The 24,725-nt window shown below is 34.1% G+C and overlaps 1 protein-coding gene across 3 annotated transcripts in view; it reads right to left on the bottom strand.

Annotated features, from left to right (window-relative positions):
• Positions 1–3,879: 3,879 nt before the first annotated feature.
• Positions 3,880–24,725, bottom strand: part of MRPL22 (mitochondrial ribosomal protein L22) — a 35,869-nt gene continuing 15,023 nt past the window's right edge. For 2 of the 3 annotated variants that reach the window (XM_074291895.1, XM_074291897.1), the window contains 4 exons: positions 16,744–16,809; positions 14,477–14,554; positions 11,771–11,840; positions 3,880–4,166 (listed from right to left, as the gene is read on the bottom strand). In XM_074291895.1, the coding sequence (XP_074147996.1) occupies positions 3,955–4,166; positions 11,771–11,840; positions 14,477–14,554; positions 16,744–16,809 (426 nt within the window). In that variant the 3' untranslated portion in view covers positions 3,880–3,954. The remainder of the gene's footprint in view (positions 4,167–11,770; positions 11,841–14,476; positions 14,555–16,743; positions 16,810–24,725) is intronic. The other variant, XM_074291896.1, reaches the window with a different exon arrangement.

Raw genomic sequence — 24,725 nt, 5'->3', positions numbered from 1 at the left:
ATTCACCTCCTCCAGAAAAACCTTCTGACTTAACTCTACTTATAAACCAATCAATCAACAAGTATTATTAAATGCTTACCACATGACAAGTACTAGTCTAGGTTCTAAGGACATAAATACAAAAGCAAGTCAGTGTACTTGCTTATAAGGACTTTATATTCTAATGGGAGAGACAATATATCCATAGACAAGTAAATAAAGGATGTATGCCAAAAACACACAGTGACTGAGAGCAGAGAAAAGCAAGCACTAACAAATGCAGGAATTAAGAAAGGTCTTTTAAAGGTGGCAGCACTTGAGTTGAGCTTTGAAGGATTACAAGAAGAGAAAATGAATAAGAGCAATCTGGGCTGTAACCAGATTGTGCACAGTTTTAAATGTCAAATAGACATTTGTTTTTTAACCTAAAGGCAATGGAGAACCATTGAACTTCTTGACACGGCCAGATCTGTGCTTTAAGAATATCTGTGTGAAGGATGGTTTAAAAGGGAAAATTGAATGGAAACTAAGGAGTTGACTTTTGCAGTAATTCAGGCAAGAGCTGATAAGGCCCAAACTAAGGTTACTATAGTACAAATTGAAATAACCAAGTAGATGTGAGAAAGATTGAGATAGAATCCAAAACACTTGATTGGATTCTTGTTCTTTGTCCTCTGAGCTCAAAGAGGATCCAAATGACTGCATGATTTTGGGACCATCATCGAGTATGTCCAGCTATGGCTGATTATACCAATACAAGTCCAGAAGGCCTTGCCACAGGTCTTCATGATAGTGAAGATTGATGGTGAGAACTAAGAGTTGAGGATGAGTCCTGATTGCAAACCTGGGTGGAATGGTAACAACTTCAACAGAAATAGGGAAGTTAGGAATGGGTTTGGGAGGAAAGAAAATGAATTTTATTTTGGACATAGTTTGAGATGCCTATAGGATATCTGGAGATGGCAGAGACATTTTACTGAATTTCAGAGATTTGAACTTTTCTTATTATAGATAAAGACAGGGACTTAGTATTCACTTTATCTTTGTATTCCCAGATCCTTTCAAAGAGTATACAAGTAATAAATGTCTCATTACATTGAATTGCTTGTGTCTCTTACAGAAATAATACTGGACTTGCAGTAATAAGATTTGAACTCCAGTCCTGACTCTGCTCTTTACTAGCTTTGCAATCTGACCTAAAGTTATTTTAACTTTCTAGGTCCCAGTTTCCTCTTCTTTGAAATATTAATAGTACTTCACATTCTACAACATCCAGAGTTTTTGTAAGGGAAAGCATTTTAATAAATTATAAGTGATTATGACTTTATGCAATAATGTTTCAAGAATTAGTGTTAAATCTCTGAAAGGACAACCAATGTCTTTATGTAATATCGTTTATAATTATAGAAGTTGCATTTGTACAGTGCTCTAAGAAACTGCAAATATCTCATTTGATCTGCACTAGCCTGGGAGATTAAGTATTATTATCTCCATTTTACAGAAAAGGAGGGAGAGACTTGACAAGAAGTAGCCTTAGTCACATTTAGAAAGATATTTTACATGTTTTCAAGAACTCTGATATTTCATCTAATAAGATTGAGCCTTTCTTTATTCATTTGGTATCATTCTTCCTCCTCTTCCTTTCCATTGCTTAGCTACAGCTTATAAAAATGAACACATTTGAGTCAGCTGTTCAGGTAATATATAATCCACATAGCATACTTCCTACTAAAAAACTTTAGCTTGAAGAGGGATAAAGATGCTTTAACATTCAGACATTCAGGAATGACTTTTTATCTCTATGGATATTCCAGCATCTGTTTCTTATAAACCCAAAAGGCATATTTTTTTCCCTCCTCCCCTATTGTGTTACTTTTGAATTGAGGCAGGGGACTTTTAAATAGTCACTCTTATTCAGAAAATTCTCTTCTATTCCATTACTTCTCTTCAAAGGACAAGCTATGGATTAAGGTTGGATGAGATGACCTATAAGGTCCTTTCCAACTCTAAAATTCTGTGATTTTATGACTTAAAGCTGCTTTTCATATTCAGAGGCTGTCAGTGAAGGGGGGGAAATGTCTATTTGACAGCTATTGGTTGGTGAACATGTAAACTTCAAGTGAAGCCTGAAACTGCCACTAACCACATAGGCTAGAAACCTTTCCCTCAGCTAAGAAAACCGCCAGCTGAGCTCTGCACCATGGAAAGCAATGGGACACACTCATTAGCACACCAGGAGCATTTCTGAACAAAGCTTTTATGCAGAAAGATCTGTCACAGGCAAACTTTTCCCATTAGAACCTAAGGGTATTCATCTTGTTTCTGCTACAAGTATTCAACTTTCAGAACTATTTAAATGTAGCTTCAGTGACCTGAACTAATTATTTCTATATTGCTTAATTTACAAAGCACTTACTTGATTTATTATTATGAACTCCTAATCTCTGTGTGTTTCAATCACACACAAGGAGCAAGACAAAAAGTCCAAAGGGCATTGGGAAATCACCGAATTTTGGAGCTAAGAGATCATTTATTTCAACCCATTCATTTTATAAATGAAACAAAAACTCAGGAATGGTTATATAACTTGTTCAAGGTCAGACAGCTACTTATTGGCATAGCTAGGATTTTAGCTTGGGTCTCCTGAGTCCTACTCCAACCTTCTTTACACATGCATTATCAAATGAGATAATGTCCTAAAAGGGCTTTGCAAACTTTAAAGGGCTATATAAATACTATTGTTGCTGCTAAACTTCAACAGCAGTATTAGAACTCAGAATACTTTTGGCTCAATCCTTTACTTCCTTCCTAGAACAATGGTGATTTCTGACTCACCTCGTCATGAAGTCAAAGGCGCAAGAATCTGATCATACAACTCACAGCTAAGCTGTCATCCTAATCCTCGGTGTTGAACACACCCTTCATTCTATCAGGAGCTGTCAACAGGAGTGTTATAAGACAATATATGTACGCATGCCTGACTACAGCCCAAAGAGATGCTGAACATTTTGTCAATTTGCTGCTGACTCTTCATTAGCCATTAGAGGTAGCAGAGTGCCACCTACTGCTCTCTTTCTAGAATCCAGAAAAGAATATTTGGGTTTGGTTCATTTCTCAATAGTTAATCGTACTCTTGTCATAAAGTTCTAGGATAGCAGAGCTGGATAGAACCATAGAGATCATCTAGATCAACTATTTCTCATTTTATAGATGAGGAAATCGATGTCCAGAGAAATTAAATGACTTTGTCTGAAGTGACATAGCAAAACAATTCAATTTTGAACAAGTGTTTGTAATAAACACTGTTAGGGAGACAGTTAACTCTTTGCTTTTCTACCCAAGAGGGGGAAAAAAGGTGGTAAAAATAAAAGTTATTCTCATGATTCTGGTTTTTTCTGTGCTTTAAGGACAATACAGAAACCTAAGATATTCCCTCATACTTGGATATTAAGTTGAGAAATTAAAATACATTAGGGCTTCATCCATTGCTCTGTAGCAATGATGCCAGAACCAACATCACTTCAAAGAACTTTCTTAGAGGTGAAATAGATCAAACTGCTGACACACTGACCTTCAGTCAGAGATGGGAAAACTGAGTCAAACAAGGGCAGACTTACTTTCCACAGGCAAGATTGGTCTGCAGTTCTCAGTTGCAAAAGTGCCACCTGCAGGACAGTAGCTACAAAGTTAAACCTTCCTTTGAAGTGTACCTGAGAAACCTTTACCAATAATCTCCTCTCTCTAGAGTTGAAAGGAGATCTTGCCTTCTAATTTGCAGACACATACAAATATGCCCAGAGGCTTGTATAATGGGCAGAGCCTTATAAATATTAATATAAAATAAGCAGCTTCCTTCAGGCTGGATACACAGTACTATACAAGCCAATGACAAACCACAAAAACATTTGTCTTTGTTTTTATTTATGTTTTTGAGAAAAAGGAGGAGGAAAATAGATACAGTGGGGTTTGAAATCATCACAGTGAATGAATGATGGTCCGATTCCGAAGCTCCTGAACATATTCTTTGGCATGGACATAGCTTGTCTTTGGCTGCTCAGGAGGAGGAGGGGGTCCTTCCACCAGTTTCACAAAGTAATGGCAATAAACCTTCTCCATAATGCCAAATAAACCTCGACCATGGTAGCGGATGCGTTTCAGGTACTGGCCCCGAGCAGAATTAGATTCAGCTAAAAAGAGAAAAGGTCAATTTTAGAAGATGCTACCCAGTAGCACCACACCATTGTGCACTTACCACAGCTATGCTTACAGGAAGTCAGAGCTGAGACAAGGTTTCTGTGGGCCTGTGTTAAGGTTTGAAAATCTGTCCCATAATAGGTTATTCTCCTCCAGATTATATGAACCTTTTTATGAACTTTACATCAACTTTATATGAACTTATATGAACTCTTAATCCAACTAATTTAACTTAGCACAAATCAAATACCAACATACTATGAAGATTTTAACTTTTTTTTAATATTAGAGATGTATGCACTTGCAACAAGAAATTATTCAAATATCCCATTGAGTCACCCTTTCCTACCCCTTGTTGTACTCCATACAACCTTCTCCAAACCATGATTTGTGCTGTCAACCTTGACTGCTTTTGCCTGTGTTTGTATACTCAGCATTTAGCACAGTGCCTGGCACAAAGTAAGCACTTAACAAATGTTTGTTGACTAAACAACTACCAAATTTAAAAGAATTGAAATGCTAGTTGTTCACTCATTGCAGGTATGTTCATGAATGCTACCATGAATGAATACTCAATCTTATTAACATATATTAATATATGTTATATTAACATATATAACAATGCCACAAATTAGAAAAGAGAATGTTAAAGCTGAAGGAGATATCTTGAGTTATCTAGTTGATCAACTTATTTACTAATAATAGACGGGAAAAGTGAGGGCCATCATGATTTGGCAAAGGACAGATTATTATATCCCAGGTCTCCTGATTTATGCCTAGCATGGTACTCTTTCCAAATCAATAAATATTTATTATGTACCTACTGTGTCCCACTATACCACAATGTCTCCCACATACTATGCTGCCTATTGTTCAGAATTGTAAAATGCATGAACCTTTTAGATACTAAATAAGTTAATACCATTAGTTCAATTTTCTGAAGAAATCTAGTCACCCAAAATACTGTCCGCCTCTTAGTTCCTTTTTCAAATTAATATATCCAAATATCCTTCCTTTTTCAAAAGTATAATTTTCTCAACCCAGTTTTCCCTTTTCTTTTAAAACCAATAAAATCTACAATTCAAGGAATTTTAACCAATTCAATTCATATCAATCTTCATCACTCTCATGTTCTTATTGTGATAGAAATAAGCTTTATGTGAATTTAGCATATAGTAGGAAGGAGAGGAGATTCTCTCAAAATATTCTTTAGACATCTCCCTAACCACAAATCTCTCTTATGAAAGAGATTTTGGCAGTAGTATCTTCACTATGCAAAAAAGAAAGCTAGGAAAGATTTGAGTAAGATAATGGAGTGTCACACACCTGTCAGATTGGCTAAGATGACAGAAACAAATAATGATGAATGTTGGAGGGGATGTGGGAAAACTGGGACACTGATACATTGTTGGTGAAGTTGTGAAAGAATCCAGCCATTCTGGAGAGCAATTTGGAATTATGCCCAAAAAGTTATCAAACTGTGCATATCCTTTGATCCAGCAGTGCTACAACTAGGCTTATATCCCAAAGAAATACTAAAGATGGGAAAGGGACCTGTATTTGCCAAAATGTTTGTGGCAGCCCTTTTCGTAGTGGCTAGAAACTGGAAGATGAATGGATGTCCATCAATTGGAGAATGGTTGGGTAAATTATGGTATATGAAGGTTATGGAATATTACTGCTCCGTAAGAAATGACCAGCAAGATGAATACAGAAAGGTTTGGAGAGACTTGCATGAACTGATGTTGAGTGAAATGAGCAGAACCAGAAGATCACTATACACTTTAACAACAATGCTGTATGAAGATATATTCTGATGGAAGTGGATATTTTCAACATAAAGAAGATCCAACTCACTTCCACTTAATCAATGATGGACAGAAACAACTACACCCAGAGAAGGAACACTGGGAATTAAATGTAAACTGTTAGCACTACTACTGTCTATCTACCCAGGTTACTTATATCTTCAGAATCCAATACTTAACATGCAACAAGAAAACTGTATTTACACACATATATTGTATCTAGGTTATACTGTAACACATGTAAAATGTATGGGATTGCCTGTCATCTAAGGGAGGGAGTAGAGGGAAGGAGGGGAAAATTTGGAAAAATGAATACAAGGGATAATGTTATAAAAAAATTACTCATGCATATATACTGTCAAAAAAATTTATAATTATAAAAATTAAAAAAAAAAGATAATGGAGTGTCTGCCCTGCAGATCTGTTCAATCTCCTCCTCCTCAAATTTTCTACTGACTTTTTGAAAATTCATTAAAGTTCTGGAAAGAAAATTTCACTATAAAGATCTTTATAAAACAGAGCACCAAGGGTTCAAGTGCAGCCTGGGAATCCAGCAAGAGAATCTGCACAATGTTTATCAAAATGGTAGTTTTTTCACCCAAAGGTCATATTCTAATTTTTGCACTCATTTCAAAACAAATGATGGTTAAATTATACCACTACCATGAAAGTATTATTTAAAATATTATTCTTGTATGGCATTAAACTAAATGACTGAACTACTTGCCAAAAGAGACTGGGAGGAATTTTTTGAGGAAGGGTTGTTACTGGGGAATATTGTTCAACCTTTTTCTTTCATTTCCCGGAAGTATCTGTATGTATGTATATATGTATGCAAAAAATAAAAACTCAGAAGCCATAATTCAATGACACATTTTACCTCAAAATCATGAAACATCATTACTAACTGTGACACTTTACCAATCATTTCCTTATAACAAAGTGGACCTAATCCTTTCAAATGGAAATTGCTTCAAAATAGTAAACATGTTATTTGGCACATAAGAATAACCTATTATATATACTGGCGATCTAAAAGGGTAAAGCACTTTGACAATATCCTCATAATTGGTCTTGCCACATCCAGTATTTCACACATCAATCCTGAACTTAAAGATCAGATTAATCTTCTTAACCCAGGTTACTAGGTTTGCTCAAAATTCTTTCAAGACTCTTCAGTGTCTCAAGGATTAAGGTCAAATTTCCAACCTTGATATTCAAAGTCCTCTTTAATCTAGTCCCCATTCTCATCCAATACCAAATCCAATATGAATTTTATACTCCAGGCAAACTAGTTGCCTCATTGTTTCTAAATCTGGAAAAAAAAAAAATGCTTACCTCCACCTTTGTTCACCAGAATATCCCCTTTTCCTGGCAGCCTGTCCAAATCTTACTTATACTACAAGATCCAGTTCCTGCATTCAAGTCTATTCTAATCATTCCAACCCACAGGAATGAATTCCTATAATACTGCTCAGTATTTTCCAATGTGACACACTATCATATATATCTTGTATTGTGATGTCTTATCTCTCCTTGAAGTTAGGCAATATGTCATGTTTCTTTTGTCATATTATACACCTTTTGTCAAATATATTTTCACTAAAGTCTAACTCTGTGCTAGACATTCACTAGATACCTGGCAATGGATTTATATATAAGAGTTTAGATCCCTCAAAAAAGTAAGGACCATAAATGTTTTAGATCATTAACATGAGTCTTAAAAATCATAATAACTAGAATTTCAAATACAAATTTCTCTTAACATTTTACCTTAGTACTCATTTTTTCATCACTTTCTGTCATGAAGATTAATTCACAAAATTAATCGCTACAAAACTCATCACTTCTGATGCCATGAATCATTAAGACATGACATTTGATTCAACCTTGTCCACTAGAGCTATTCCCAATGACTTTGGTCATTATTATAAGTTTAGAAGAGAAATGAACTTTCTAAGTCTGTGGTCATGTAATACCAAATAGTTTCAGACTGATGACAGCCACCTGAAGAAATTAGGTTATAAAAGCATATGCCACCAAAAACACTAGAAAATCTCTTATTCTTACTTGTAACAAGAACTTGAAATGGTTGCTGCTGAAATAAAATGACAGCCAAAAAAAAGTTTTTCTATAACTATAGTCATTAAACAAATTTCTCTATTTCATAGTACTATAAATCTAGAATTAGAAGGGACCTCAGAAGCCATGTAGTCCAATCATCTCATTTTGATGAAACTAAGGATCAGGAAGGCTAAATAATTTGTCCGGTCATTATATACAAATATCTGAGTCTTTAAAAATATAAAAGATAAAACAGTCCTACCAGGTAAGTAGAGTCTTGATAAATAACACTGTCTTGCTTAATAATCTCATTCCATTCATTGTGATATCAGAAACCCAATCACTCAGAAAATGAAAGGCCTCAAAAACTAAGGATAATAAAAATAGCTTAATCCAGATAGCACTTTAAGGTTTTCAAAAGACTTAAAATTCATTATCTTATTTGATACTCAAAATGATTCTATGAGATAAGTAGTATAAGTATTGCTATTTCACTTTGGCAGATGAAGAGGCATCTCCAAAACCTTAAGTTTTTTTGTTTTGTTTTGCTTTGAGGTCCTATAGCTAATACCTAGAGGAATCTAGATCTCCCTACTCTAAATTCCAGGCTCTTTCCATTTTATACATGAATTCAATTCAACCTGCCTTGAAAATCTAGAATGAAGTACTTCTCCCAAGCAGCTTAAGGGGTTAAATGTGGCCAAAAAAACTATGGAATTGCCAATAGAACCTTCCAGATGTTCATATAAAAACACTTTTACTTTATAAGCATATTTAACCTTCTTCCTTCACGTGAGAAACAAAAATTAGATTGGGTCATTTTGTTTATAATAAGCCTAATATTTATAGAAATTTATGATCACCTTAATTTTCATTAGAATTCCATTACCACCAGCTAAGAAACACATCTTCCTATGGAAATGAATAAAATTATTTCATTCTGTTTTGTATTCAGAGTCATAAAGCAAGAAAGGTCACTAAGGGAGTTTAAAATTTTTTTCTTGTTCCTCATCCACCTCATCTCCTGCTGAGTTTCTGGGCATTCCCTAATATTATTTATTCATACTGTTCCTATAGGAAACTGCTTATGATTAATACCATGGCCCTGCAAGTCATCCGAGTTGCCATTTTGATTTCCTTGTGCATGTGCCAAAATATAATTAGTAATACGGTAACCTGATTTAAAATAAGATGTTTCAATGGAAAGTTGAAATTTAATTGAATTCCAGAAGAAAGTATAGTTACCTCTATCAATTCCAGATTAGCAGGAATCAGATTTCATTTCACCCAGAATAAATAGCTCCTTTAGGAAAGCAGTACTGAGACAAATAAATGGAATTTCATATCATTTTTTCAATCTATTTCAGAAAAATTCTAAAAAAGCTTCTAACTAATTTCTTCATGGTGGTTCAGAATATTTTTATATAGAAAGGAGCATACTTTTGGATTTTTTTTTTTTAAGCACAAATACTTTTCAATAAAAAAAAATCTTCTTACAGTATAATATAGTTTTGGCAGATTGAGAATTTTTTGCTTAGGCATCAACATCTTTCTTTGATTACAAAACTGCTGAGGTCAGTGGTAATTGCTGCTGAAGTTAGAGGAAAACAACAGCTTCAACTACTTTACCTAATAATGGTAGAGAAAGGCCTAGGGAAGCTTTGTAATAAATGTTGGATTCCTTAGAGAGGAGCTTGTTGCAAAACATCCCTTATAATTATATAAGCACTTTATGGTTTTCAAAGCACTTTCACCTACATTATTTCATTTTATATCCATCAAGAATACAAAATCAAAGATGATGCCTGAGTATCTGACCTCCCATCACAGCTTCCTACCTTCAATTTATCCCCTCATCAATATACCCTACATGTTGCTACCAAAGTACTGTTATTAAAATATAGCTCTTATCACATCACATACCCTAGCTCAAAAGCCTTCCACTAATCCCCTTGGATCCAACCAAATAAACTCTGAAATATTAAGCCTTGAATTTAAGACTTCACAAAGTGAGGTCAATTTAACTTTCCAATTTTAACTCTATTTCTCTTACCATACAAATAATCATAGGATTATATTTTTAGAGCTGGAAGGGGCCTTATAGGTCACTAAATGCAACCCCCTCCTTTTATAGATAAAGAAACTGAGGGCCAGAGAGATTAAGTGCTTGCCTAGTGTCCCACAGCTAGCAAGTGTCTCAGGCAAGATCTGAACACAAATCTTCCTGACTTCATGTCCAGCATCCAATCTACTATAACATATTGCTTCTCTATACCATATATTATAGACAAACTAAACAACCTCCACACTAACCATACCTAGTGGATTTCTTACCTCTATGCTTTTGCACATGTTGTTCCATCAACCTGGAATATCATTCTTTACCAATCCTCTTCCCCTTGCCCAGTTACTTCTGTGCAATCTCTACCCATACTTCAAGGCACTATTTGAATGCCACCTTCTCCATAAAAACTTTCCTTCTCCTAAATCAGAGGTTCTTCCTCTAAATTTAGCACTTTGTCTCTTATTCAAGAAACATTTATCAAAAAACTAGTATATAAAAGACTCTAGGGACACAATGAAAAATGACAGTCCCTATCTTTTGCCTCAGGAAAATTTGAGGAAGTAAAGATCATTTTAAATTGCATAAGCAAAAGGATAAAAGACAAGATCAGGAGAAATGACTGGTGGTCTAATTTGACTACAACATAGAGGAATAGTTGAGGAAGAACATATAAAAAGCCAGATTGTAAAAGGTCTTTTAGGTCAGTTTAATCAGTCAACATTTATCATGAGGCCTGTGCAAAAGGAGTATTATTTTAACAATTCTGTCAAGAATAGATTACAGAAACTGAGGTCAGGGAGGATACTTAGAGGGCTATTACAATAGTCTAGGTAGGTATAGTAAAGGTTTGTTGCAGTAAGGAAAGGCAGAGCGGGGATGCATGAAATATTGTGAAGGGAAAATCAAGAGGACTTATTAAATGATATAACTGAGGATGAAAAAGAAGAAAGAGGAAAACTGGCTTTCAGTTCAGATAACTGGTAAGATAAGCAGGTACCATTAACAGAAATAGGGGAGTCAAGAAAAAGGTCAGATCTAAGGGAGATGACTTCAGTTTTGGATATTTTTAATTTTAAGCATTTAGGTTTCTTATAATAAATGTTATAATGTGAAAATGTGATATTTATTTATGCACAAGGCTTATCTCCTCTAATAGACATAAGTAAGTACATGAGTAGATACTTTGCTATCTTTCTTTTTTATCTCTTAATATATCTTCCACATATCAAGTGATCAAAACATGTTTCTCAACTGAATAAAGTGTCATGATTTGAGAGAAGAAAAATATAAACATGTGCTGTCATTTCTTCATTCCAAGCCATTATGACATTTAAAATCTAACAGATTTTACCATTCAAATAATGAAGGACATTGTTAAAGTAATAGATCAGCACTAATTATTTATCATAATTACTGGCCACAGGCTTCATGCCCTATGTTACCTCAGTCATTAAAGGAATAGAGAAGAATTATATATTCTAGTTATTAACATTTGTATCTGGCTAACACTGACATACTTCTAAGATTAACCATTAACTACAATTTTTAGTGGCTACACTCAATCTTATGTTACCAAACATAAAAGAATTTTATTAGAAAAGGCACTTGAGATCCCTAAGGAAGCCATTTTGAAGTACTAATAAAATATCAAATCCTTTACCTATGTATAAATTGGATCTGAACTCTACATTGTGATGTTTCACTGCCATTTCTTGCGCTTCTAAAAGAACCTGTAACAAAGAGAATAAAAGAGTTAGGAGTGAATCCTAGTTAAAACAAAATGTAGTTTCTTGCTTTCTGTTGTTATTTCCATAATAAGGACATTAAATAGGTACATTCACAGAAAAGTCAGTGTTAAGAAAGGGAATCTGAAATAATAACAGAGGAGGGCCAGAAAGATTTTTTTTTCTTTAGACAAGATTTGCAAATGCAAGAAATATCAGCGATTCTGCTTAAGTTTTCATAGGGTAAGAAAATCTGTAAAGGAAAAGAGAGCAGTAATTGCAAGCAGGACACTAGGGTACTGAACAACTATATCTGTAAGTTAGGAACTTTCTCTGAAAGTTAGATCCACAGTTTAAGAAACCAAAAACTAAAATATAGCTTTAAATTTTGACATTCTCCCTTTAAACTCTATATTTATAGGAGCCATGTGAGCAATTCTCAAAAATTATATTTAAGAATTTTTCTCTTAAAAGCCAAAAACTAAATAAGGATTCCAGGGACTTTCTGAACTGAGAACTTTCTGCAGAACAAAATTACAAAGTCAAATACAGTCATGTATTACATGGTATGAGCCTTTACACCTTTTAAACACAAACAACTATTTCACAATCTGATGCAAAGTGAAGTAAGCCAAGTCAAGAAATACAATGATGACCAAAAAAGCAAACAGAAAGTCTATAAAACAATCCAAAGTGAACCAGATAGCCCCAAAGAATATTTGAAAAGATACTCCCACTTCATTCCTTTGCAAACCCATGGATAGGGCACAATGCATATATTTACACTTTTTTGATATATTGATTTTTTTTTCTTATCTTTTTTTCTTCCTTTTTTTTTTAACTCAGAAAAATACTATTTATTAAATGAGATGGCTCTTTGGGGAAGATAGAGGGGAATAATGAGAGAAATTCTGGTAATGTGAAAACAAAAGGTACCAATTAAAAAAAATTTTAATGATACAATACAATATCTAGTTACTCCCTGGCATAGACAATAGCATTCAATAAATGTTTAATACTAGATATATGCTCTATGAGGACAAGAATTATCTTTTTTTTTTAATTTAAAGCTTTTTATTTTCAAAACATAGGATAGATAATTTTCAACATTCATCCCTGAAAAGCCCTGTGTTCCAAATTTTTTCTCCTACCCTTCTCCCTATCTCCCTCCCCTAGATGGCAAGCAATCCAATATATGATAAATATGTGCAATTCTTCTATACATATTTCCATAATTAACACGTTGCATAAGAGAAATCAATCAAAAAAAAATGCAAGCAAACAACAGCAAAAAAAGTGGAAATACTATGTTGTGATCCACATTCAGTCCCCAGTCTTCTTCTTTCTGAGTATAGATGGCTCTCTATCACAAGACCATTGGAACTGCCCGGAAACATCCCATTATTGAAAAGCCATGTCCATCAGAACTGATCAGCATATCATCTTGTTGTTGCTGTGTATAATGTTCTCTTGGTTCTATTCACACTTCACTTAGCATCCATCCATGTAATACTCTACAAGCCTTTCTGAAAACAACCTGCTGATCATTTCTCATAAAATAATAAGAAAAAAAATCACATTTTGTTTATCTTAATATCTCCTTCAAGACCTAGAACAATAAGCTACATAGTAAACAATAAATTTTTTACTAAATAAAAAATGAGTAGAAGGCAAATGTTTTTAAGTAACTTCTTAGAGAATACGCCTGGTTAACAACTGTCTCAAGGCAAAGCAGGTACAAAAATCAAAAGAATGAGAACTGATTTTAAATAAAAATCAATTAAAGAAGCAGAACTTAATGCCGCAGCCTGATGTCTCCAGATTGACAAGGGGCAATATACAGAAGAATACTTTGCTTCTGTCAAGATATTAGGAAGCACCCCGTATTCCACATAAGGCCAATCAAGCAGGTCATGTACCTTGAGTTTGGCATAACAACAATATTTTGCATTCACCTCTGGCAAAAATCACATAATTACTGTATTGCTTTGATCAGCACCATGTCTCTGAGTTCAGATAAGTTCTGGTTAAGAAGCTTTGCTATGAATCAAACTTGTCATATTGTTGCTATTATCCTTCACTGTCAGGACTACAGCTCACTGTGCAACCACTGTATAAGTATTAAGTTCTCCTCACACATGCCTTGGGTGCCCCCACGAGAGGTGGATTCCCCAGCAATATGTGTCCTTGCTTGCAAGCTATTTCCCTTACTTTAAAATTAAACTTCCATTTAGATTCTTCTGTCTCTAGATTGCTCTGTTTGGCTGACTATCCACAGACAGAGGCTGGTTTGGTCCAGTTGACACTTCAGAAGAATTAGTATGGTAATGTTTAAATAAACTTCTGTCAAAGATACTAGTTCTTCACTGAGCACTTTATAAAACCTGCATCTGTAAAGAATGTGTCAGCAGAAACAAGAATTCTAGCTCTCTCTAATGACCATTGGCATAAAGAAAAGTCAACATGTAACATAAAGGAGATATATACAGAATATATACACATCAAAAATGTCTTATTTCCCACAGCTACAAAATTCAATACTAATTCAGTGTTCCTTAAAGCACCTATGGCAAGAAACTTAGGGACCTTAGAATTCAATAATTTCCTCAAAAAGGAAAAGGGAAAAAAAACACCAAATTTACCTCTTTGATTATTTTTGCCCCCTTCTTGTCACTGAATTCCAGCTGGGACAGGGCTTGGTCAATAGACATTCCTCTTATCTAGAATTATAAAATGGCAAAGAAAACAAAAGCACAATTAGAAGGTAATCATTCCTTCCACCATCATTGACTTCCAAAAATCTAATGACTATCCCTGACTAGAACTGTCATTTAACAAATGTTTACTTAAGTGCCCTACTCTATACCTATGAACTCCAGAAAAGAACCAGAAGAACACTAAAGGATAGAAAAAGACACTCCCTCTTCATTCCTTCAGCAAAAGTGATCATCATAAAAAGAAGCTGAAAAGGGGGTGAGAGGCCTCCATTTTGGAGAAAGGCCAGGCTGACCATGTGTTTCTACTTTTCTGAATTTTTTCCACCATGGCTTAAAAGCCCTCTCACCCTGAAAAATCACTCCACCCCTATAGCCCTTTCCTGTGATTGATCAAGTCCTCCCAGAACTTCCATTTAAAAGTATGTGCCCAAGATAGCTATGTTCACAGCTCACCCCTTCGTTCCTCTAAGGGGTCTGCTTATGACTCTCCAGAATTCTTTTTCCATCTTCTCTTCTAACCCAAACATAAATGAGCTAAAAGGAAATGGAAGTAAAGAGAAGGAAGGGATGGCAAAGCTGAAAATTCCAGAGTCAAAATCAGGATCAGAGCCAGGAAAGAAGTGAGCATGTAGGGATGACCCCAGTTTTTCCTTAAATATTAGTCCCAAGCAGGAACTCACCAACTGAAGAAAAAGGGAGGCTCCTTGAAAATACAGTTTGTGTTTATATCTATATTTGTATCTTATTTTACACATAGTATGTGTGTAATAAATGTTTGTTGTATTGAATAATGAATGAAAAGTGAAAGTCTTATTTAAAGCTAATGACCTTTAAAGGCAGAAATTGAATCCCCCAAAATAGGGAAAAAAATAAAATAAACAAAGGATCCTTAGTTCAAAACCATTCTTTTAACTTAAATAATTTAAGGATAAACTTTGTTAGTTCTGCTAAAATATACCCATTTAATAAATACTTAAAAAAAAATTTAGAGCAGCTAGGTGGCACCATGGTAGATAGAACCTGGAATCAAGAAGATTCATCTTCTTGACTCGGCTCTTTTCAACAATGAGATGATTCAGGCCAATTCCAATAGAGTTGGAATGGAAAGAACCATCTGCATCCAGAGAGAGGACTATGGGAACTGAATGTGGATCACAACATAGTATTTTCAGCTTTGTTGTTTGCTTGCTTGCTTTTTTTCTCTCATTTTTTCCCCCTATTTGTTCTGATTTTTATCATACAGCATGATAAATGTGGAAATATGTTTAGAAGAATTGTACATGTTTAATCCTATATTGGATTACTTGCTGTCAAGAAGAAGGGGGAGATGGGGAGGAAGAGAGAAAAATATGAAACACAAAGTTTTACAAGGCTGAATGATGGAAACTATCTTTGCATGTACTTTGAAAAATAAAAAGTTATTATTAAAAAAAAAAAAAAAAAAAAAAAAAAAAAGACATCTTCCTGAGTACAAATCTGGCCTCAAAACACTTATTAGCTGTGTGCCCCTAAGCAAGTCAGTTAACCCTGTTTGCCTCAGTTTCCTAATCTATAAAATGAGTGGGAGAAAGAAACAGCGACCTTTATTTTAGTTAAAAACAAAAAACCTCCCAAAAACCCCATATGAGGACACAAAGAGTGGGATAACAATAACAAAAACAAGATTCATAGATTCTATGGCAGATAGTGTACATAGCTGTGAAGGAATTTTAAAAAATGTTATAGATTAAGAAGCAGGATAAGTCCTCTTCTCACAGGAAAGGGGATTTGCCTGTATTCTTTCTTTTGGACTCCTTTATTCATAATCCTCATTTCCCAGATAACAAATCAGGAAGTATCAATTGAAGATTGAGTTGCTGTGAGCAGCAAGCCTCCTAAAACTTTTGAAACTCTTTGCTGCCTAAGCAGGATCTCCAAATAGTTTCTGTAGATCTTTAGTTTAAACATTTCTTTTTCATTATCTACACCACACTTATCTAGATAGAAGTAAACTTTCATTTTTTTTAGGGTTTTTTTGTTTTTGTTTTTTAGAAAAAAACATCATCAAAAAACACAGCTTTTTTTTATGTTAGATTTTGTTAAAAATCAATCTTATTTATTCTAAGGTATGTAACTTTTCAAAACACAGACATTAAAATCAATTGCTTTCTTTCTTAAATATTTCACATTCCAGTTAGTCATTTTTATCTTACCAATTTTGCCAAGTACCACATCTTGTCTTTGCTGTATTTTATTTGTCTTCGAGAGTGGTATATTTCCTGGAAAAAGATTTTTTTAATTTTGATAAATTTTTCCAAATAATAATAACATATAAGGTTATTGTTGATCTAATTGAATAAAGGAGACGCCATAAGAAATGTTATAAATGAAAAGTATATTAATTCTGTACTTTGTGTCTTATAAGTCTTTCAGAAACATTTCTATTTAATCTAATATCCATGTCATCTCTACTTCAGAGAGAGATGTGAAAACCAGTATAGTCTCCCTCCACCTTCAGATATATCTCTCTCCTAAGATAAAAGGAACATTTCATAGGAATCTTGAACAAGAAAAAGTTCATAATATGTTAGAATAAAGTTTGGACTTAACATTTTAGAAGTCTCCAAAAGCAGTCCCTATTCCATTCCCTTTTGGACCTCTCCTTGTTATAAATTTAATCCTTTCTTAATAGAGAAAATATCTTCTCTAAGGAAAATATCCCTTTTCAGAAAAAGGGTAAAGAAGAAAGGGCCCTTAGATGAGTCAATAGCTTAATCACTTTGGGACTAAGGAAAGCAATGATCTTAACAATACAAATTTATTTATTAAATATTCACTCTATCCATTTTGCCTACTTTTCATAGGTTTATTTACATATTTGTTGATATGGTTACTATTCAATTCATTACCTTTATCTTATGAGCTTTTATCCTATTAATCATCTTTCTACATAGGGGGAGGGGAAAAGGGAAAAAAGTCTGGAAAGCGCTTTTAAGACTAGAGATATATTATTTCTGAATACTTCAGCTGAACTAAAAAAGAAGTTTTTAATATGTTACAACAGTACAAACATTTCAACAATTCTTAATCTTTTTTCTTTTATCATTTTTACATTTAAAAATATCTAGTAATTATAATTACTGTTATTACATATATTAAAAATAAGAATATGCATAGTGAAAATGCTTTTCTTACTGCCTTTGAAAGTGCTGTCCTAAAATAATGAATCCCTTTTAAAAAATAAATAAAATTTACTCATAAGAAAAAAATATATACAAGAGAGAAAAAGTGATATAACAACTAAAGGTCTCAGAGTCAGAAAAATTAGGGTTCCAGTTCCCCCACTGCCCATCATCACTATGTGATCCTTGTCAGTTTGCCTGACCTCTCAGTACTCTAAAACTATACAGTGGAGAAAACTATTGATATGTATTGGTAGAGGGTTTTCTTTATTAGAAGTTCCCTACACCTATAAATTGGTAAGTCTGAACAAATGTAAGCATGCGTACTCACAAATATACACAACATGTAAATTGTGTGAAATTATGTGTGAAAACTAAATGTAAATTTTTAAAAATCTATTGTCCAAACTATGACATAATATTAAACAGCAAATCCATTGAGTTAGTACATGATATATATACCAAGGACAGACATAGCAGAAGGACAATGAGTTGAGTCCTAGATTGAGTAGGATGAAGAGAACAGACCAGATTTTATTTGGAAAATTGTAGAGATACTTCAACAAGACTAAGCTGTTGCTGCTACTACAACCCTTCATCCGCCAAAAAACAAAAAACACACATTTTTGAAATAGTGGCGATATGGTATGATTCTGAATCTTGGAATACCACTATAGTTCAGAACACAAGAAATATATGATAAGAAAAGTAGTAAGGCTAGTTATATAACAAGAGCAAAGAATATCTGATGGACAGCCTGAATGATGAAATGATCCTTATAAAATATAAAAAGAGCCACAAGAAAGAATCGTGAATATCGAGAAGATTCTCTATAGTACATTTGAAGAGTCTGGACAAGAATCACACAGGATAAGAGGATATACATGAACAGGATGGAATCTGCACTGATAGAGGGAATACTCACACAGGGATCATACCCAGATCTATTTGTGTATATGTATACATTCTGTGTATATATGTATATAAATACATATAATCAAGAGAGGTAGCAAGGCATAGTGAAAAAAGAATGGATAATACAGGTTGGAATAATGAAAATGGGAATGGGCAACAGGATCATTAACTCAGTGTCCAGTAGGCAATAATGGTCACAAATAATAGTAACAGCTAATATTTATGTGGCACTTATTTATATGATAAGCACTGTGTGCTAAGTCTTTTAGAATTATTTCATGTTATCCTCACAATCACTTTGGGAAGTAAGTGTATTATTAACCCCATTTTACAGATCAGGAAACTGAGGCAAATAGAGGTTAAAAAAATTGCTCAGGGTCACATGGCTAATAAGTGTCTAAAGCCACATCTGAACTCAAATCTTATTGACTCCAAGAACAATGCTTGGACCACCTAGCTGCCTGAGGGTAGAGAAGAGCTGCCTGTCTGCCTCAGTGGAAAGAGTTTCCATATTGGAAGTTCCCCACACAAAGGAAATCACAAATCCAACTCTCTCCAGAAGAAAAATACAAACATACACCACATATTTGTTTATGTATGCATATGTGTGTATATATGGATGCATTTCTCCATCAATTAATCTTTATTAATGAAACATTTATATAGTACTTATAATGTGCCTGGTACTGTGCCTGGGGGGAAAAAAAGAGACAAAATACAGTCCCTGCTCTCAAGGGACTCAATATAATGGAGGAAACAACAATCAATAAATATACAGACACACACATACACACACACATATATACAAATATAGACAGACATATAAAAAATTTACATGTAGGATAAATAGGAAATAATTAAAAGAAAAAGAAATTAAAATAAAATGACTAAAAGAAAGCACTAGAATCAAGAAGGGTTGGGAAAATGTCCTACAAAATATGGTTAAAGACAAGAAAATAAGGAAGCCAATAGATGAAGATGAGGAAGGAGAGCATTCCAGGAATGGGGAGCAGAGAGAGAAATGAAAAATGACAAAAGAACTGACATAGAGTAGTAGACAGAAGTAAAGCAAAAAAGTCAGAAGGGATAGGAAATAAGAGATATGAACACATACAATAATAAGGCTCAGAGGTAGAATACCTTAGGTTAAAAAATTACGGATAGGAGATTTAATCAAAAGAGAAAAATAGGAAAACTACACTATATGTCAGCCAATATTGTTTTAGACTATTTAAAATGCTATCTAGATAGCATAAGCTTGGAATATTGCTGTGGTTAACGGTATGATGAGTTTGTGGATTTAGAAAACTATAACAAGACATACTTATGAAGGATGACGTTATCCACCTTCAGAAAAACAGAAGACAAACAAGCATAATACACTCTTACATAGATGTATGTGAATGCACATGTGTATATATGTATGTCATTATAGTTATTATATAGATGTACATATGTGTGTGATTATAGGTATGTACTATATGTGTGTGTGTGTATATGTATATATACCTACACTTAACTGTAGCCTTCTTAGGGGAGGGAGGAGAAAAGGGGAAAAAAATAAGGTAAAAAAGTATAGAGCAGAAAACAAAAGAAAATCTACAAGAAAAAAAAAGATAGACAGCTCTGAACATAATATATAGTATTTATTATATAAGCTTTCTTGAAATGGAAAAATTTTTTTATTTTATATTTTGAACCTTTTCCTATTTTTTTACTGTGCATATGGCAGTTTTTCTTTTTCTTTGTTTTGTATTTGTTTTGAATGAGGGAATAAGGGGAAAAGCTAAAAAAAAAAAAAAAAAAAAATGAAAACATGGAAGATGGAGTGCCTTGTCTGTAAACAGCAAGGACAACAGTGTCAGTGAACTTTAAAGTGTATGGAGAAGGTCCTCAATTAAGAAGGGTTTTGAATGTCAAATAGAGGATTTTCTATTTGATCCTAGAAGCAATAAAGACCCACTGGAGTTTAGTGAGTACCGGGATAAGACAGTCGGATTTTTGCTTTAGGAAAATTCATTTTGTAGCTAAATGAAGGATAGATTGGTGTGAGGAGAGACCTGAAGCAGGCAGGCTCACTAGCAGACTACTGAAATAATTCAGGTGTAAGATGGGAGCTTGCATCAGACTGCTGACTAATCCGGAGGAGAAAAGGGAAGATATTTGAGAGATGTTGTAAAGGTAGAATCAACAGGCTTGGAGGCCAGTTTAGATGTAGGTGAGAGAGAGTGAGGGGTCCAAGGTAACTGCTGGTTTGTAAGCCAGACAAATTGGAAAGATGACCGCACCTTCAATAGTAACAAAGAAGCTAGGAATAGAAAGAGGTATACTTTAAGGGGAAAGAGAATGAGTTCAGTTTTAGACATGCTAAGCTACAGATGTCTGCTAGACATCCAGTTCAAGTCATCTAAAAAGCATTTGGAGATGCAAGACTCCTGGAGATTAGTAAAGAAGTTGGGGCAGGACAGGCAGATTTGAGATTCATCAGCATAGAGTTTATAATTAAATCCATGGAAATGATGAAATCACCAAATAAAATAATATAAAGAGAGGGGAAAGAAGGACAGAGCCCAGGGAAAGAATCCTGAGGAATATCTATAGTTAAAGGAGGTGATCTGAAAGATCTTATAATGTAAATAAAAATATAATTAACATTTATATACCTCTTTAAGGTTTACAAATACTTGACATATATTATTTTATTTGATCCTCAGGTAGGTAGATGCTAGTATAATCGATCCCCTTTTACACATAAACTGACATTGAGAGAGGTTAAGTGACTTGGCTGTGGTCACACAGCTAGTAAATGTCTGAGGAAAGATTTAAATTCAGGTCTTCCCAATTTGTAAAACTAAAGTCCTACCCATTCCACCCCCTTGTGGAAAGAATGGTGAATCTAGAGTTAAAAGACCTGGATTTGAATTCTGCCACCACATCCATCCAAGTTACCATAAGCAAGTCACATTTCCTTTCTAAAAAATTTAAATGATAATTTTCAGAAACCAACAAATCAAATTGCTACATGAAGAAGGGGGCACCCTCCCCCAAAAGCCTGAAGATTAAAGGTTCCACAGCTATCTAAATTCCCAATTCCTCTTCCCTAATTTTGTGGGCAACTGTCACCTTTCCAAAACAGAAGGTGGGACAATCAAGCATTCCTGCATGACTGTGGCAAAAAAGTGACAACCGTAAGGTACAAACTGGCAGCTCCTCCCAAGATGTTGAGGATGTGGTACCATACTTACTGTATATACATTAACATCTACAAGTTCAAAGAGGCTCATCACTAAGTTAGCCAAGAGGTGAGAAAATTTTTAGCCACTTCAATTCTAGAAGAGAATCTCTCCAATGTGTAACATGAGTGGGAATGGCCATTCTGGTGAACTTAGAGATCCGTGAAGTACTGAAATAAGAAGGTTTTAAGTTACTGTGATTGGTTTGCTATTTTAAACACAGACCAGAATTCATATACTCTTAAGTAGTTTATCCTTCCAAAGTAGTCACATTGGTCCTTAAAATCATAGAACTACATATATATTGTGAGCACTGGAAGCTGGTGAGACCTTAGAAACTATCAATAAACCAAAAAGCATTTATTAACTGTCTACACTATGCCAAGCACGATGACAAGCTACAAAGGCAAAAAAGGAATAGACCCTGGCTTCAAAGAATTTATATTTTACAGAGGTGAGGGGGAGAGGATCCCACGTGGCACAGATATCATGGTACAGGGAAGAGAATGGTGAATGTGGAGTTAAGGGACCTGGGTTTGAATCATGTCACTGCTATTTCTCATTCATATTATCTTAAGCTTTTTGATCTCTAGATCTCACTTCCACATCTGTAAAATGTGAAGGCTGGACTGAATGATTTCTAAGGTTGCTTCCAGCGCTAAATATAGGATCTAATATCTATGCAGACAATTACACAGAATGATTACAAATAAATACAAGGTAGCCTGAATAGGAAGAGCACTAGCAGCAGGAGTTGGGAAACAATCAGGAAAGATTTTTTAAGGAATAGAGATTAAAGGACTCAATACAAATCCTAAAAAGTATGAGGCCTGAGTTATATCAGAAATATAAAGGAGTCTTCTAAAATAAATGATTCAAAATGGAAGGATCCTTAGGGATCACCTAGTTCAATTCTCTCAAGAATACTGATACCCAGAAAGATGAAGACTCTTGCCTACAAACACATGGAGTTACTAGCAGGCAAGAGTCTGAGAATTAGATATCCTACCTTTGGATGTATTACTTTTTTCCATTACCCCACTTCTCAAAATACTTCCTCTTTGTGAGGTGCCATCAGAGCCAACAATACATTCCTTTAAATACTTTCAATCTTGTCCATATTTTATCCTTTGTAAGTGAACCTGATTTTTTATATCTGCCAAAAAAGTAGTTAGAGACAAATATAGTGAATAAATTGGAATGATTAAGTTTGTGTAATACTAGATTTAAAGAAATTCACTTTTCTATATCACTTCAAATGACTCTAAGGCAATATTCATGTATTCAAAAATGATACAAAATGACACACACACAAAAACCATGCCAGAATTTACAGCTCCACAATATTGTTCCTTTACAAAGCAATCACTTAGGAAAGCTCCATTCCAATGACTATCATTGCTCAGTAATTTTTGGAACACTTCTTTTGGAACTGCCTTCAGAGTCAGCTTATAAGACACACTTGAAAATAAACCTTATTGGGGATCTAGAGATGTGGGACACTGCAAGTGTTACAGATAATTGGTGTGTTGGTTAACTGAACTAAGTGTTTTTTTCACTTTTCTATTCTTTATAAGCAATGGCTCTCTGGGAAGGAAAGAATGATATAGTAAGAAAAGTTGATGGTATAAAAACAAGATATCAATAGGTTTTTTGGTGTTTTTTTTTAAGATTAGAATTTCCACTGGCCCTGATTAAAAAGAGAAAATGAGTTTCATACCTATCTAGATTCAACTCAGTATCATTATGAAACATCTCAGTATCCTTAGAAATTAATGCAAAGAGAACTAGGCTTAGAATCAGAAGGCCTGGCTTCAAAACCTGACTGACCTATGTGGCTATATATAAGATCCTTAACTTTACTGATCAAGAATGCCTTTATGTATAAGTTGGTGACCAGAATATTTTCATTAAGTACCTCAAAGTATAGTGGTTAAAAAAATAAAAACAAAATTAAAAAGTGACTTATGAACTAGAACAGAACTAAATAGAAGCATAGTTCTTCATATTTTGAGTTTACTTTCTTTATAAATTTTTTTTTAATTTTCTGTTTAACAAAAACAGAACAGCCAAAAGACAGAAAAGGAAAACAAAACAGAACACTGTCAAGTGCCCAGCAGAACATCAGGGAGAGATTCAAAATATGTAACAATAAATTATCAGTTCAAGAAAGGATATATAAAAGTAAAACAAATCATTTTCATGAGTGTCTATCTTTTTTTTTTTTTTTTGCTTCCTTGTAGGTATCTTTTGTTCTCTGCTATGTACTTTTTTTACTCTATTCTTTTTATCCCTTTCACCTTCCTGTCCCCCGCCACCTCCCTCAAACAGGCTATTGTGCTTAAGTACAAATTATTTATATATACATATATAGATATATACATACATACACCACTACACACACATACAGACCCACACACATATACATATATCTATACACAATATATATATATATACACAATGTATATATATACATAGAGCAACATACATATATATCTACATATACTCAGATACATACATACACAGATATATAACATATATGTAAACGTGCAACTAAAACAATATTAGTGTGGTTGACATATAATGTAGATTTCTCTCTTGATTGAATGTTTAAGTGTGACTTTGTCTACGATCAATGATTTCCAACTGTATTTTTCTTCCTAATAAATTCTACTTCTGATTCTTGTAGTGTTAGCATGTATCTCTTCTTTCCCATCCCTGTTAACTCTTCTGTTTTAATTCTGCTCCTTAACTTTGTTTTGCTATTACTTAACCTCTCCCCACCCATGGATCCCTCCCTTGTCTTCTTCATCCACCCTTTGCTTCTCTCTCCACCCATCTTTCCCCCATTATTTTGTATAGATT

Source organism: Sminthopsis crassicaudata, chromosome 2 (genome assembly GCF_048593235.1).
Source record: "Sminthopsis crassicaudata isolate SCR6 chromosome 2, ASM4859323v1, whole genome shotgun sequence".
Lineage (NCBI taxonomy): Eukaryota > Metazoa > Chordata > Mammalia > Dasyuromorphia > Dasyuridae > Sminthopsis > Sminthopsis crassicaudata.
Note: the sequence above shows the minus strand (reverse complement) of the source record. Positions and strands in the feature narration are given on the sequence as shown.